General features: G+C 43.8%; 1 protein-coding gene across 1 annotated transcript; it reads left to right on the forward strand.

Annotated features, from left to right (window-relative positions):
- The first annotated feature begins 415 nt into the window (after positions 1-415).
- Positions 416-14,009, forward strand: osgn1 (oxidative stress induced growth inhibitor 1). The gene is made up of 7 exons (XM_072439971.1): positions 416-480; positions 3,850-3,986; positions 4,872-5,063; positions 6,255-6,346; positions 7,678-7,871; positions 12,752-13,095; positions 13,519-14,009. The coding sequence occupies exons 1-7, from the start codon at positions 429-431 to the stop codon at positions 14,002-14,004; spliced, it is 1,497 nt and encodes a 498-aa protein (XP_072296072.1). The 5' UTR covers positions 416-428; the 3' UTR covers positions 14,005-14,009.
- The last annotated feature ends 3,263 nt before the right edge of the window (positions 14,010-17,272 follow it).

Raw genomic sequence — 17,272 nt, forward strand, 5'->3', positions numbered from 1 at the left:
CTTGGATCCACTAGAATCATAAAATGTGCCAAAATATGAGCCGTTTTCTGTCATTTGGTCCAATGACCTGAAAGAACCACAAACTCAAACTAGAGGACTCGGACTTGTGCACTTGACATATGCTAAAAGTCTGTAATCAATTGTCATTTCACAACAGTTACAGTTATTCAGCTTCTTCCTAAAAAGTGGTTCTCGGGCCCAGGGAATCGGTGCAGTGTGACTTGTCGGTCACTTGAACATTGGACATTTTTCATAAATCATTCTACTTTTATAGGATATTTAGCGGCCAGACTTTTCACTCGTGCTCCATTGAAATAAACAGTGTTTCCGCTCGACCAGAAGTGCGACCGCAACAGAAGTAACGTTAAACTGTCCCGTCTTCAACTCAACTCAAACTTATATGACTTTGTTTTGCTTCCGCAGATAAAATGGAGAACCAGGACAGAGACTCCGGGGACGTCGTTCCGGTCGTCATTATCGGTGAGGAATATTCCCATCACTCCCCCCCCAAACACTGTTCTATTTCCCGCCGAGTCATTCCTCCTGGGAGCGATCCGATTGGCTCAGCGGCGGGAAGGAGCCGGAGGGCGGGGGCTCCGATTGGTCGAGGCAGTGGCTTTAGGGAAAGTGCAGTCATGAACAACAGCACAAGACAAGATCAGGGTGAAGTAGTTTGTCATGAGTTGGTCTTATGTTTGAAGGAATGCGCGCTCAAGAGGAAAGGCTGTTTGTGTTTGAAGAATGAAGATGACGGTTCCAGATTGTGACGGATCCTTCTCGTGTCATTCTGGCTCATCTTTCTTAAAACAAATGATTAAAATGAACCCTAACTGTTTCTGAAAGCCTCTGTGACGCTGTAGTTTTGGCCTCCGACATCTGATATTTACTCTGAAAATATGTGGAAATGAGCTCGGATTTTAAATGATGTCTAGATTTGCCTTGTTTACATGTTACATAAGGAGAAGTAAAGCTGCTGTTGCAGGTTTGGACTGACCGAGCGTAGACTGAGACTAGGCTAAAGTTAATTTCACTCATAATTAGATTGAGGGACTTGTATATTGTATTTGTGGGTTTGGACAAACTGGTGTTCTCTTTATATTAGAACTGCAACTAAAGATCATTTTACTAATCAATTATTCCAGCAATTATTCTTTTGATTAATCGACCACCAGGAGTTTTCACCAAATACACTACATTTTCATTATCATTCCCATGCGACTGTGGCTCAATTTGAGACTCCAAAGTTATTTTCCTAGATTATGGCACTATATTTCTTTCTTTTTTTAAACTATTTTCAAACCAGTTAATGATTATTCAATTACTAAATTATTACAATAATCGTTTAGTTGTGATGAATCAATTTAACTCCTTGCAGCCCTGCTTTATATTTCACGTATCCAGGAGCTTTATGGTTGCCTTTTTTCTGATGTAAACAACATAAAAGAATACATTTGCCGTAAGGAGCAGTTGTTTTTCACTTTTGTTGAACTATTAAGGATGAATAATGAGGAGAAGGAGCAGTTTTTGGTGGTTCTGAATCCTGAGCCAGAACAACAGTTAAAACCACAAAACATATGCGAATCTAAACCTTTCTATCTTTTACATAATCAATGTTTCAAACACAAGTGCACACGCATAACCTGAGCGACTGCGCGTGAGTGAAACCTGCAGACCGACGCTTTGGTTTGTGGGCGATTACTTGACCCACTGTAACCCACTTTCTCCCCAATGTAGATCTTGAAATCCAAAGGGGGTGTAAAAAACCTAACGTAAGAATGAATTATTTATTATTACACAATTTACATTTGACATAAATTGCATTTGTTGGTTGAATGAGGATGAAAGCCCAGAGGTCAGAGGGTTTACGGGTGAGAAAATGGCCGCCTGCCAAAGTTCAGCTGATAAAGGTCGTATCGGTTTGACTTTTCCGTGACTTTTCCGAGCGATTCTTCACTTTGAGGAGTCTGTAACGCACAGAAATGTGACTTTTGAAACTAGCTGGCGAGCCACAAAAGCAGCAGTAGCAGTTTACTGGCATCGGCTGCTCACAATTTCCAAAACGTGATGTCAAAGCCGTGCACGCTTCATTTAGAACTTTAAAGCTATAAATGAATGAATAAACGCTATAAATGAATGAATAAAACGATGGATTGACTAATCCGTGGCTAGTAGTCTACAAGAATAATCACGTTCTTATCATCGTAATCGTTATCTGGACTCGACAGACTCTAAAACGCTGATAAAATACAATGATGCATTTAAATATTCTCTCTTTAGAAGCCTTCACTCAACCCTTTTTATTTGGTTGTATTTTAAAACCTCAAAGCAAAATAGAGATACTTCTTAAATAATCTTCAGTCACAGCTTTACTGCACAGTTCTGTCGCTGCTTGTGGTGAGATTGGTTTGTTTAATGGCAGAATTCACATTTCGCTTTCCATTTCTTTACAATTAAACTAATACCTCCCATATTTTTTTATCATCTCGAACAATATTCAGACGATCGTTTCACAAAGCATCGGGAATGTGCTCGAATGTATTTTCTTGAGGTTCAAATGTTCAAATGTACTGTAAAAGTGCAGAAATATCTCCTCACACTCTTGTTCAGGAGGTTAAACTAGATGTTTCCGTTCAAACGGCTCTTTTTGCCATCATTTTTAATTGTTTATAGATAGTAATTAGACAATATTTCTACTATATTCCAAGGCCACGTACACACATAGGCGTATTTGTTATAAACTCATATCCACTTGCGTACGCACATAATCATTTTAAATTTAAAATTTTTAAAAGCCATAATCCTCTGGTTATGTGTGAAAAATGGTAGAAAAATCAATGTGTTTTATCAGACGTGGACATAACTCTCCCAGAGAACCAGAACATGAACCAAGCTTAGACAACTGCCTCTACAACTGCCTCTACAACTGCCTCTACAACTGCCTCTACAACTGCCTTTGGTCCCTTGGCATTTCCGACTCGCCTGGAGATTTGACATAATGTGGCGGCTCGTTAGCGGCTCGTTAGTTGCTCGTTAGCGGCGCAGACTCGAGGTGTTTGTCGCGGAGGAAACGTTTGAGCCTCACGTGTTGTTCTTTCCTTTTTCTTAACCGTTAATGGTCATGACGAGCACATAATCAAACAAAAGTCTAATAACAGTAACATTACATTCAGGACGATCCATTAACTCATTGTGACCAGTCGAATGTAAAAATATAAGAGAAGAAGCGTTCTTATTGAAGGCAAAATCTTAAGTTTTAGGTTTTACAGGACACGTTCTGACAGAAAATGTTGAGCCCACGACAGTAGTTCAGTTCATTTACGGATATATTACATACTCAACCTAATTATTATGCTTAAATTATAGTAGTAAATGAGCTCAAATGCAACTTTAAAGCCGGGTTTCCACTGCACAATTTTGGCCTTGCTCAGAATCTCAGTTTTGGAGTGAGACGAGGACAAAGATTAAACCCTAAGAACTGTCTGCGATTCATATCAAACCCGTTATATTATATACATATATATTATATTTTAGAGTCTTGGTCGCAGAGTGAGCCCTGCTGTCTCTGCCTCCACGATCGACACAAACGCTCCTCTAAGTAACGGCAGAAGAGCTCCACCGTGAACCATATCTCCTCATTTCTTATACTGTTTTCTGTCCTTTTGTAACTGACATTTCTATCCTGTAAATTCTAATTTGTTGTTTATTTATTTATGGTCAAGATTTGAACCCATAAGCATCTGATCTGGTTACATTACCGCCACCTACTGTAGCTGTACGTTTTAGACTTCATTCTTTAGACTTCCTCCTTGCCGTCGTTGCCACGGTGGTGATGTGTCTCTTGTTTCCCAGGTAACGGGCCGTCGGGGATCTGCCTGTCGTACCTGCTCTCGGGTCACACGCCGTACGTGGCCCAGGACGCGGCCCACCCGAATCCTCTGCTGCAGCGCAAACTGAGGGAGCAGCCGCACCTCTCTCTGCTGCAACAGGTGACGAGCGGGGCCGTGACATCACACTGCTGCGCTGGTTTCAAACACACTAAACCTAAATGATGTAAATAATTAGCAGTTGATCGACCTTAAAGTGCCCGCGACAGGTTAGACTACACAACTCTCAAAAACATGGATTATATTTCAGATTTTACTCAACGTTTTGCGTAGTCGTCCCCAGTTTGACTATTTTTGACCAGTTTCTAATTGTACTTCCTGGTTGCAAACTGTTACCTAGCAACCATATTATTATAAACAAGGGCAAAAATCCATATAAAGTACACAATAGTTATGATTTGGCAATAAACGTCACCCGATGACACTTTAATTTTGTTGACGGTCGTTTAAACTGTCAGAAAATGGTGTCAGTTGCGTGTGAATCATCTCAACGGCACGTCGCACGTTGATGACATCACAGAGGGATTCAGTTTTATAACTCGGCTCTACTTCCTGTCATTTTAAACAGAAATTGCAACTTCCTGAATGTAAAACTATGATTTAATATTTACCACAGGTGCTAGCACAACAAACTAAGTCATAATTGGAAAAACAGAAGAACATTTCACATGGACTTTAGGCGAGACAAATCTATAATTGTTGTTTAAACATTCTGAGAAATATTATTGTGTTTTTAAGGCACTAATACTATATTAACTATACTATAATTATTAATTGAGGACACACAATTTCAATATCATCCCATGCCGAGGTTAAAGTCTGGCACAAAGTGTGAAAAGATTGTAAAATTAACCACAAAAGTGCATAAAGATTAAAGCCTTTTCCACTCGTTTTTATTATAGACGACATAAAGGAGACTTGTATATTCTAACTTGGCGAATAGTCAAGAGCTGTTCTGTTTAAATCTCACACGGCCTCTCGCTGTAGGACCTGGAGTACCTGTGTGAGGGTCTGGAGGGCCGCTCGTCCAACCCCGTGGCCGTCCTGTTCGACTCCCTGCTGCTGCCGGACAGTGACTTCGGGCTGGACCACTCGTCTCCTCTGAGCTGGAGGTTCGAGCCGGAGCGAGCCGTCCCTCACCTGGTGCTGGGCAAAGGGCCCCCTGGTGGAGCCTGGCATGTACGTACTGCAGTGAGCCACAAGAACGACTCATTAGAGCTGCCACTAACGAGTGTTTTAGTCTGTAATTAGAACATTGAGATTGTTTTAATGCATTTTTAACGAATAAAATGTTGAAATGTGGTGACTGGAGACTTCTAGATAAAGAATATTTACAAATGGAATGTATTATAAGGTTACATTAAACTATAATCAACTAATTGTGACTTGTGGACTATAGAAAATTACCATAGATGTATAGATATTCATCAATAATGCACTTTTTTTTTTCAAGAAGCCGTCTGTCACCATTTTAATTTAATTTAAATTGAGTTTTTAAACATATAACACGGACCAGAAAAACACAGAACATGACCAGGAAGTTAAAATAAATAACAAAATGCAGCAGAAAACAGTCAAATGAAGTCTGAATGTGATGGTGTCAAATCGTATCCATTTACTGTCCATGGCAGGAGTTTTCTGTCCCTATATTTCAACCGTTATTTAGTTTTGTGTTTGGAAATTTCAATAATTGTTTGACTCAAATAATCCTTCAAATCCCTTGCACATTCTTTATTTTTTTAGTCAACATTTTCTGTAACGTTTTTGGCATTTTTAGTTAATAATGCAGACGTCTTGCTATAAAAGGTCTTTTCAAATGTGTTTTGAGAGTGTTTACAGTCCAGAAAACGATCATAATTATCAGAATGTGTCACAATTATGTAGTTGCAGCCCTAGAAATGATCTTTTAATACATGATAGATGCTAAATTCCAAATGCTACGCGTCTAATGCAAGAACGGCTGCAGAGAGTTCTTCAAACGTGTTGAGGAGGAACTGCATTTTGACGTTTTGCAAATCCTTGGTTTGGGAAACGCTGTGCGAATCCTGTGTCGACAGCAACTTCTGCTTCTGCCTGAATCACCGTTTAATCGTTCATTTTTATTTATTTCCTTAAGGTCATGTTGTCTCTGTTTATCTGATTGGATGTGCACAGAAACAGTCCTTGCCCTCGTTTCATTGAAATGGAGTTTTCGCAAACAACAGATTGTCTCCAGTCGTCAACAAAACGAGAACAAACATGAGACGCACTTTTAACTCGCGGGGTTTGCTCACGAATCGAGCCGCTGCTTTGTAATCGAACGTTGAATGCCTCTCGATTAAACGTGGATTAAAATGTATGAAAACGATAACTGACATGCTCTGGTTCCAGGCGATGGAGGGCTCTATGTTGACGCTGAGTTTGGCGAACTGGATGGAGCTGCCTGGACTCAAGCTCAAAGACTGGCTCCGAGAGAAACGAAGGTACAGCGCTCCGTATGAGCTATGAACGGGGACTGGACGGGAACTGGACGGGGACTGGACGGAGACTAGACGGGGACTAGACGGGGACTAGACGGAGACTAGACGGGGACTAGACGGGGACACTTTTATTACAATTATTTTTATTTTTTTATTATTACCATTATCACACATGTTTTAGTCCAGATCATTTAGATTGTATTTATCATCATCATTTAGAGTCATTTGATGAATTGTTGCAGCTCTAAATGAGTTCTGTTCCATTTTTCATATATTACCTCAACAATGTATATTTAGATCTCTGCCAAGTCAGTTTATCCATATCAATAAAAGATTATTTCTAAATGATTAGCTCTAACTCGACGCAGCATTATCACTTATTTGTGCTGCGACTAAAACACTTTCTTTTATAATTGTCCCAACGTTGCATTTTCAGTATCAGAGGTATTTTTTTTTATTATTTTTTACTTAAACCATCTGAATAACACATTTGAAAACGCAGAGTGAGGAGACTGTGGGTTGGTTTATGTCTTCATTTGTTTTTCAAATCACCTGGTTATGGCCGGCGTTGGAGTCTCATATTTGCATAAAGTGGCCTGATGTAAATTTGATTGACTCTTTCCATTTCCTCTGTGGGCACTCGATCACTGAGAGAAAACACGTGTTTTACTGAGCTTGACGGTGTTCGCTTTCCTTTGAGAACCGGATCAGACCCAGTTCAAATACTCTTGGCCCAGTTTGGACTTTGCTGCTGAACAGGCTTTCTATTGGCTGTAGCTTTCTATTGGCTGTGGCTTTCTATTGGCTGTGGCTTTCTATTGGCTGTGGCTTTCATAGTTCAGACATAAGGCGTGGCCACGTTTCAGCCCGGGAGCCTCAAAACGATCCGGGACCCCCACGGTTTTTAGATTAAATTAGATGTTCCAAGTCATCTCACGACTGCCAGCTCATGCCTCATCACCTCCCACTTTGGAAACACTGGTTTAGACCTGGTTTAGACCTGGTTTAGACCTGGTTTAGACCTGGTTTAGACCTGGTTTAGACCAGGTTTAGACCAGGTTTAGACCTGGTTTAGACCTGGTTTAGACCTGGTTTGGACCTGGTTTAGGCCAGGTTTAGACGTGGTTTTGCTCTAGGTTAGAACAGTTTTTTGGTTTATTTTGACTTTTTTTAAACCTGTTTTTTTGTCATAGTTTAGATGTTCTGTTTTGGACTCATTTCACTCCATCAAATGTTGACTTAGAAAACCAAGTATAAATATAGAAATAAACCTAAATTGTAAAAATGCAGAAGAATCACTGATGAAGCAGGTTTTGATCCCACTTCTTCTTCAGAAACGTGCGTAACGACAGAGCCACGCCCGCAGAGATCGCCTCGTACTACCAGCACTACGTTTCCCAGAAGTCTTTGGAGCAGAACTTTGCCTGCGGCACGACGGTTACCGCGGTGACCAGAGTGCACGGTGACGGAGAGGAGCCGTGTTGGAGAGTGACCGGAGTCCAGCAGCGCGAGGGGGAGGAGCTCGGAGGTGAGAAAGCATTAGGCTCCATGACTTTACATTCCAGATGTAGCTCCTCCTCCTCACGTTCCAGATGTAGCTCCTCCTCCTCACGTTCCAGATGTAGCTCCTCCTCCTCACGTTCCAGATGTAGCTCCTCCTCCTCACGTTCCAGATGTAGCTCCTCCTCCTCACGTTCCAGATGTAGCTCCTCCTCCTCACGTTCCAGAGTAGCTCCTCCTCACGTTCCAGAGTAGCTCCTCCTCACGTTCCAGAGTAGCTCCTCCTCACGTTCCAGAGTAGCTCCTCCTCACGTTCCCAGATGTAGCTCCTCCTCACGTTCCCAGATGTAGCTCCTCCTCACCACGTTCCAGATGTAGCTCCTCCTCACGTTCCAGAGTAGCTCCTCCTCACGTTCCCAGATGTAGCTCCTCCTCCTCACGTTCCCAGATGTAGCTCCTCCTCCTCACGTTCCAGATGTAGCTCCTCCTCCTCACGTTCCAGATGTAGCTCCTCCTCATCACTATGTCGGTGTAATCCCTCATTCGTCCAGGCGTGTTCCATAGTAGAAAAAGCTTCAGTTGTAGTCATCTGGACTCAGTTTGAAAAAGTAGACGTTTCGACTCTCATCCAAGAGTCATTGTCAATAACAGAATTTAGGTCGAGAACTCCGATATTAATACTGTTCTGTGGTAAGACCCGCCCATTGGGAGGAGCCTTCCTGAAGTAGAAAGAGTTGTTGGTTTCAACAGAAACTCCCCCCTTGTATCTACCGAGCTAGCCTATTCAGAATCTTAATGGGCTGTTAAAACCTCTTTGTCTTAGTGAGACCCTGGCTCAACCACCCTGAGTACCTGATTAGCATTTGAATGCCCTGGTCCTTTACCTTTCCAGGGGTTCAGTAACCCATTATAGATAACAGGAAGATTAAACCTAAGCCCTCCATTTCTGTTTAAAGAAGGTCTTTCTTTTTTAACAAAAATAGCTTCCTTGACTCCTCTTTCAAACCATCTTTTCTCTCTGCTTAAAACCTTCACCTCACCGTCTTCAAACGAGTGATTAGAGGCTTCAAGATGGAGATGCACGGCACTCTGTGGACCTGAACTAGTATTTCTTCTGTGCTGATAAAGCCTCTTGTGTAGAGGCTGTTTTGTCTCACCTATGTAACGTTCTTTACAGCTTTCTTCACTGCATTGGATCGAATAAACTACATTGCTCTGTTTTTGAGTCGGCAACTTGTCCTTAGGGTGAACCAGTTTTTGTCTTAAAGTGTTGCCTGGTTTAAAATAAACAGGGACTTCGTGTTGTCTAAAAATTCTCTGCAGTTTTTCCGACAGGCCAGACACATAAGGGATAGAGACACCCTTCCTTCTCTGTTCAGTTTCCCTTTTGTCCTGCTTCTTGGTTCTCTTCACTCTGTTGAGAGCCCAAGCGGGGTAACCACACGCTGAGAGGGCATTTCGGACATGTTTTTCCTCTTTCTTCTTGCCCTCTGAGCTGGTGGGCACACCTTGAGCTCTGTGTTGTAAGGTTCTGATCACACCCAGCTTGTGCTGTAGTGGGTGGTTGGAACCAAAGAGCAGATACTGGTCCGTGTGTGTAGGTTTCCTATATACTTCTATTTGGAGTTTCCCGTCCTCTCCTCTGATCGTGGCACAATCAAGAAAGACCAAGCGATTCTCCTTAGCGTCTTCTCTTGTAAACCTGATATGTGGGTCCACAGCATTGATGTGCTCAGAGAAGGTTTCCAGCTCTTGTTTCTTGATTGTTACAAAAGTATCATCGACATAGCGGAGCCACAGTTTTGGGGCTATGCCTGAGAATGAGGACAGTGCCTTCTTCTCAAAGTGCTCCATGTACAGGTTGGCCACTATGGGAGAGACGGGCGAGCCCATGGCACAGCCATGAATCTGTCTGTAAAATTGTCCCCGGAATTGAAAGTAAGTGGTGTTCAGACAGATGTCCAACAGTTTACATATGTGTTCAGGTGTCAGTTTGGTCCTTTCCTGTAGGGTGGTGTCTTCCTGCAGTCTGATCCTCACTGCTGCTACTGCATCAGTGGTCGGGATGCAGGTGAACAGGGACACAACATCATATGAAACCATGAGGTCATCTGGGTCCAGTTGGAGATGTTTCACTTTATCCACAAAGTTGTGCGTGTTATCCACATGATGTACCGAATTCCCCACAAGCGGAGCCAATATAGTTTTTAAATGCTTGGCCACATTGTAGGTGATGGGATCTGTGCTGCACACTATGGGTCTGAGTGGAACCTCCTTTTTGTGTATTTTTGGAAGGCCATAAATGCAAGGCATGGCTTCACCAGGATACAGTCTGTAATACAGAGGCCGGTCTATCGCTTCCTCTTTTTCCAGCCTTTGTAAACAGTCTATCATTTTCTTCTTGTAACCACTGGTCGGATCTCTTTTCAAGCGCTCGTATGTGGTCGTGTCCTCGAGGAGGGAAAAAGAGGAAGCGATAGACCGGCCTCTGTATTACAGACTGTATCCTGGTGAAGCCATGCCTTGCATTTATGGCCTTCCAAAAATACACAAAAAGGAGGTTCCACTCAGACCCATAGTGTGCAGCACAGATCCCATCACCTACAATGTGGCCAAGCATTTAAAAACTATATTGGCTCCGCTTGTGGGGAATTCGGTACATCATGTGGATAACACGCACAACTTTGTGGATAAAGTGAAACATCTCCAACTGGACCCAGATGACCTCATGGTTTCATATGATGTTGTGTCCCTGTTCACCTGCATCCCGACCACTGATGCAGTAGCAGCAGTGAGGACCAGACTGCAGGAAGACACCACCCTACAGGAAAGGACCAAACTGACACCTGAACACATATGTAAACTGTTGGACATCTGTCTGAACACCACTTACTTTCAATTCCGGGGACAATTTTACAGACAGATTCATGGCTGTGCCATGGGCTCGCCCGTCTCTCCCATAGTGGCCAACCTGTACATGGAGCACTTTGAGAAGAAGGCACTGTCCTCATTCTCAGGCATAGCCCCAAAACTGTGGCTCCGCTATGTCGATGATACTTTTGTAACAATCAAGAAACAAGAGCTGGAAACCTTCTCTGATCACATCAATGCTGTGGACCCACATATCAGGTTTACAAGAGAAGACGCTAAGGAGAATCGCTTGGTCTTTCTTGATTGTGCCACGATCAGAGGAGAGGACGGGAAACTCCAAATAGAAGTATATAGGAAACCTACACACACGGACCAGTATCTGCTCTTTGGTTCCAACCACCCACTACAGCACAAGCTGGGTGTGATCAGAACCTTACAACACAGAGTTCAAGCTGTGCCCACCAGCTCAGAGGGCAAGAAGAAAGAGGAAAAACATGTCCGAAATGCCCTCTCAGCGTGTGGTTACCCCGCTTGGGCTCTCAACAGAGTGAAGAGAACCAAGAAGCAGGACAAAAGGGAAACTGAACAGAGAAGGAAGGGTGTTTCTATCCCTTATGTGTCTGGCCTGTCGGAAAAACTGCAGAGAATTTTTAGACAACACGAAGTCCCTGTTTATTTTAAACCAGGCAACACTTTAAGACAAAAACTGGTTCACCCAAAGGACAAATTGCCGACTCAAAAACAGAGCAATGTAGTTTATTCGATCCAATGCAGTGAAGAAAGCTGTAAAGAACGTTACATAGGTGAGACAAAACAGCCTCTACACAAGAGGCTTTATCAGCACAGAAGAAATACTAGTTCAGGTCCACAGAGTGCCGTGCATCTCCATCTTGAAGCCTCTAATCACTCGTTTGAAGACGGTGAGGTGAAGGTTTTAAGCAGGGAGAAAAGATGGTTTGAAAGAGGAGTCAAGGAAGCTATTTTTGTTAAAAAAGAAAGACCTTCTTTAAACAGAAATGGAGGGCTTAGGTTTAATCTTCCTGTTATCTATAATGGGTTACTGAACCCCTGGAAAGGTAAAGGACCAGGGCATTCAAATGCTAATCAGGTACTCAGGGTGGTTGAGCCAGGGTCTCACTAAGACAAAGAGGTTTTAACAGCCCATTAAGATTCTGAATAGGCTAGCTCGGTAGATACAAGGGGGAGTTTCTGTTGAAACCAACAACTCTTTCTACTTCAGGAAGGCTCCTCCCAATGGGCGGGTCTTACCACAGAACAGTATTAATATCGGAGTTCTCGACCTAAATTCTGTTATTGACAATGACTCTTGGATGAGAGTCGAAACGTCTACTTTTTCAAACTGAGTCCAGATGACTACAACTGAAGCTTTTTCTACTATCCTCCTCATCACGTTCCAGATGTAGCTCCTCTTCACGTTCCAGATGTAGCTCCTCCTCCTCACGTTGTAGCTCCTCCTCCTCACGTTGTAGCTCCTCCTCCTCACGTTGTAGCTCCTCCTCCTCACGTTGTAGCTCCTCCTCCTCACGTTGTAGCTCCTCCTCACGTTCCAGAGTAGCTCCTCCTCACACGTTCCAGTTGTAGCTCCTCCTCACGTTCCAGTTGTAGCTCCTCCTCACGTTCCAGATGTAGCTCCTCCTCACACGTTCCAGTTGTAGCTCCTCCTCACACGTTCCAGTAGTAGCTCTTCCTCACACGTTCCAGTTGTAGCTCCTCCTCACACGTTCCAGTTGTAGCTCCTCCTCACACGTTCCAGTTGTAGCTCCTCCTCACACGTTCCAGTAGTAGCTCTTCCTCACACGTTCCAGTAGTAGCTCTTCCTCACACGTTCCAGTTGTAGCTCTTCCTCACACGTTCCAGTTGTAGCTCCTCCTCACACGTTCCAGTTGTAGCTCCTCCTCACGTTCCAGTTGTAGCTCCTCCTCACGTTCCAGTTGTAGCTCCTCCTCACGTTCCAGATGTCGCTCCTCCTCACGTTCCAGATGTAGCTCCTCTTCACGTTCCTGTCCTCTGTTCCAGGCGGCGCCACGCTCTCGGAGGAGGTCCCGTTCTCGGTCCTGGCCCGTAACGTCGTCCTGGCGACGGGGACGCACGACATCCCGGCGCGGCTCGGCGTCGACGGCGAGTCGCTGCCCTTCGTCTGCCACTCGTTCTGGGAGCTGGAGGCGGCCATCTCCCGCGGCGAGCTCGACCAATCGTCTGAGCCCGTCCTGGTGGTGGGGGCGGGGCTCACGGCAGCAGACGCAGTACTGGCCACTCGCCACCTGAGCGCGCCGGTGTACCACGCCTTCAGACGCTCCGTGACCGACCCAGCGCTGATCTTCAACCAGCTGCCCAAACTGCTCTACCCCGAGTACCACAAGGTCAGAGACGCAAACTAACTAAAGATAAAGCTTTAGTTTAGTTTAGTTTAGTTTGTACCCAGAGTAGCACAAGGTGAGGAGACGTATCAAACTAAATTGTTTTAAGAAAATGTGCGAAATTACTTCAAAACAGACACTTGAATAATGGCGTTTAAGTCACAGTTATAAAGTGTGATTAATCTGATTATTATTTTTTTAATCAATTGACGCTGGTTAAAGTCTGCCCCCTGCTGGTTAAAGTCTGCCCCCTGCTGGTTAAAGTCTGCCCCCTGCTGGTTAAAGTCTGCCCCCTGCTGGTTAAAGACTGCCCCCTGCTGGTTAACAAAGTGTACAAAAATGAAAAACTGTTCTGTTGACATAAAAACTGAAATCTCCTAAACATTGGCAGAACTCTAAAGCTCCTCCTTCTTTTCTCTGTTCCAGGTTCATCAGATGATGACGCAGCAGCAGCAGCAGCAGCACGACGCTCCTTCCTCCTCCTCTTCCTCCTCTTCGTATCCCAACTACCTTAGCTTCCCAAAACATCGAGTCGTTAAGTTCCTCTCCAATCAAAAGTGCATCCTGGAATCGGACTCGGGGCAGAAGACGGCCATCCAGGTCTCCAAAGCTCTGGTCCTCATCGGAGCTCACCCAAACCTCTCCTTCCTCCCCGATCACGGCCGCTCGCTCGGCGTTAACCCCAACGAACCCATTTCCTGTCGCCGAAACCCCATAGACGTCGACCCCTACACCAACCGGGTCACGGAGGCGCCCGGGATGTACGCCATGGGGCCGCTCGTGGGAGAGAACTTTGTGAGGTTTTTAAAAGGCGGCGCGCTGGCAATCGCCAGCGACCTGCTCAAAAGACAAACGCCCCGCGAGGAAGACGCCTGGGCGAGACCAGAGATGGACTGGAGCGTGAAGGGCTGACGGGGGAGAGACAAGGAGAGACAAGGAGAGACAAGGAGAGACAAGGAGAGACAAGGAGAGACAAGGAGAGACAAGGAGAGACAAGGAGAGACAAGGAGAGACTGGGAGACAAGGAGAGAGTCTGGGAGAGTCGGGTAGACGAGGGAGGAGAGACGAGGGAGGAGGGACGAGGGAGGAGGGACGAGAGAGGAGGGACGAGAGAGGAGGGACGAGAGAGGAGGGACGAGAGAGGAGGGACGAGAGAGGAGGGACGAGGGAGGAGAGAGGAGAGACGAGAGGGGAGAGACGAGAGGGGAGGGACGAGAGGGGAGGGACGAGAGGGGAGGGACGAGAGGGGAGGGACGAGAGAGGAGGGACGAGGGAGGAGGGACGAGAGAGGAGAGACGAGAGAGGAGAGACGAGGGACGAGAGACGAGGGACGAGAGACGAGAGACGAGAGACGAGGGACGAGGGACGAGGGACGAGAGACGAGGGACGAGAGGGGAGGGACGAGAGGGGAGGGACGAGAGGAACTAAATGTCTGCCTTTGTCCTCTTCTGACTTCATTCTACAGCAAAGTGCATTATCCACAAAGTGTTTTTATCACATCTCGTCCTGCAAAAGGACCAAAACTCGAAAGATTTGAAAAGTCGAGGAATTTGGGCTGTCGGGTTTTAGTCTATGAATCAGTCAATGGTGTTGGTCGACATTATTATTATTATTATCATTATTATGGTGATTATTTATCCAGCAACAGCAAAGAGTTACTCTGCTTTTCTCATATAATTACAGTTTCCTACTTCACCTCTCGGCATAAATAGTTGCACCACTTGTGAATTCATACAGGAAAAAAAAAGGTCCAGATCATTTAAATAATGTAAAGTTTTGACAGATTTGGCCAGTTTTGCACCAAAGTTCCCTTTAAGCGACTGATCGAGCATGACCACGGCCCTGCAGGGGAATCACGGGAACGATTGGCAAAGAAGAAGGCGAGGAAAGTGCATTATCCGCTCAAGTGCCATGTGTTCATCCAACTTTACTCCATCCAACTACGCGCGTCGAAGCTGAAGCCTTTTGACTGGTCAATAATCTGCCATCCGTCTGTCAAAGGACGAGGCTCGCTGAAGGTCGTGGATGCGTTTTCGTCGAGCGGGGAAAAGGACGTGAGGACGAGTGATCTGGACCGTATAACGTCAGCAACAGATGTTAACTGGTCACTTTTCTAGACGCAGGAAGTGTCTTTTTTAAATGTTTGATCGGGGCAAACGAGTTGTGAAGGAGCCGTCTGGAGGCCATAATAACTGCTTTTTAAACGACCGTTATTCACACGGCAAACGAGTTAGTGCTTTCGCCCTGAAGTGACACTTTGTTTTAATCCGTCTACAATCTGTTTGACAAGAAGTACAGCGAGAAAAGAAACGAGCTCGACATTGTTTTGGGGAATTTGACGAAACAAAATGAAAACGTACTTCCTTAAATCAAATAATTAGGAAGGAAATTGCTAGATTTTGGGGAAGAAAACTGTTTCTTAGCATTACAAAAAAAAACTATTTTATTGAGAGCAAAACGTTTGGTAATTTTGCACGCTATAAAACATGTATTCACTTACATTTCTTCACAAAAATATAACTATTCATCAAACAAGAGTCACCGTGGAGTAGGTTGAACTCAAGTACTTTTCAGAAGAGTCTCAGAACAGTTTTATCTATGTAAACGGTTCGAGAACACCCGAAAACGTGTGTAGAATGTTTTATTACAATCCGCCCCAGAGAGACACGGCAGGGGTCGGTCGGATCTCGTCACATAAGTGAGGAAGACTGGCAAATGCACCGAATATTAACGGGGCACCAGCGTTTGGCCACAGGAAGAGTCCGAGGAACGAGGCTCGGACTGTGGCGAAAGGGGGACAAACCACATGATTTACAGCTTTTACAGCCACGGACGCTAAGCTACGACAATGTTTTTGGGGGTAAATGGCGCGTTACGTGGCGTCGACTAAATGGAATCGACTAAGGCTAGCTAAGGAACGCATGCAGTATTTTGGACAGATAAGGTACAGAAGGTGAGAAAAGTACATTTTACACACACTGCTGGAGGAAGTACTCAATTTTGTTAAGTAAAAGTGCAGATACAGGAGCCAAAGGAAAGAAAGAAATTAAAAGTAAAAGCATAAAATGGTCTACTTAAGTAAAAGTATTGAACGCAATGTACTTTGAGTCAAGTATTTAGCACAGATTTTGATACTTAAAAATGTCAAATCGTAAATGTGTTTAAAAATATATGAAAAGTACCTGCTACTTTTTAGTTCTGGAGAAGAAAGTACAGAAACCTGCTCTGGAATTTAGACAAGTAAAAAGTGCAGTACTTTTACATTTGTACTTTGTGTTGCGGGAGATAAAGAACAGCTAAAGGATGTTAACATTTCTCCCAAAATCAAACAGTTATAATAATAAAAAGTACAAACATGATTTACACTTTCGTCAGCAAAAATTGTGGGTGTTTTGATTGTGGGTGAAGCGCTCGGACATTCACCGTGTTTAAGATGGTGACTGGAAACGTACCAGTTATTCACTGGCATTGCACATTTTCTCCTGCAACATTTGTCTCTTCTACTGAAAAAGCGGGTTTATAATATTACACAAATAACTTCAAATATGTGTAGTTAATGTCATCCTCCAGAATGTAAGTGTTGTCTTGAATTGATGTTCTGATATGAAACGAGCACATTTTGTAAAGAAAAGCGGTGACATTTTAAGCCTTTTAAGTACTTTTATTTCTATTTATGATTGTATATTTAATCAGGTAAAATACTAACATTTAATGAGAAGGGCGGGACGTGACTTGACTAAATGTTGTAGAATAATTATTTGCAATTTTAATTTTTTTTTGTCCAATAACACTAAATTAAATACTGTCAATATTTTATATGGAGTTTAAACAATTTTTTTGTACAATTTAATTGTTAATGGTGTGGACATTTACCTATTAAAAGCTTTTATACCTGGAGAAAGTAATGTTTGTGTTTTTGTTGAACAAACTAAACAAGTATAAGAGCTAGAGTCACGATACTGGTATCGATACTTTGACCTCGTGCATATTAATGAGCCTGCACTGTCTGGATTTGTTCATTTCCATGTCCATACTGGACCCAAAAGCCCTGACAGTAGAGGGCAGCACTGAGCCTTTGAGCACACGTTCTGTCCAAGTGTTACTACTTTAAATTAGTTTATTTACAAATAAGCTTGTCTTGGCATTTCTTTTAGAGTACATTTCATACACAAGGCAATTC

The sequence above is a fragment of the Eucyclogobius newberryi genome, unplaced genomic scaffold, assembly GCF_026437365.1.
Source record: "Eucyclogobius newberryi isolate DKJ021-1_F unplaced genomic scaffold, fEucNew1.0.hap1 SCAF_11, whole genome shotgun sequence".
NCBI lineage: Eukaryota > Metazoa > Chordata > Actinopteri > Gobiiformes > Gobiidae > Eucyclogobius > Eucyclogobius newberryi.

Excerpts from the sequence above, each read along its gene's own strand:
- osgn1 (XM_072439971.1), top strand. The coding sequence starts at position 429 with ATGGAGAACCAGGACAGAGACTCCGGGGACGTCGTTCCGGTCGTCATT. Across the intron at positions 481-3,849 it reads CGTTCCGGTCGTCATTATCG|GTAACGGGCCGTCGGGGATC; the intron begins GTGAGGAATATT and ends CTTGTTTCCCAG. Across the intron at positions 13,096-13,518 it reads TCTACCCCGAGTACCACAAG|GTTCATCAGATGATGACGCA; the intron begins GTCAGAGACGCA and ends TCTCTGTTCCAG.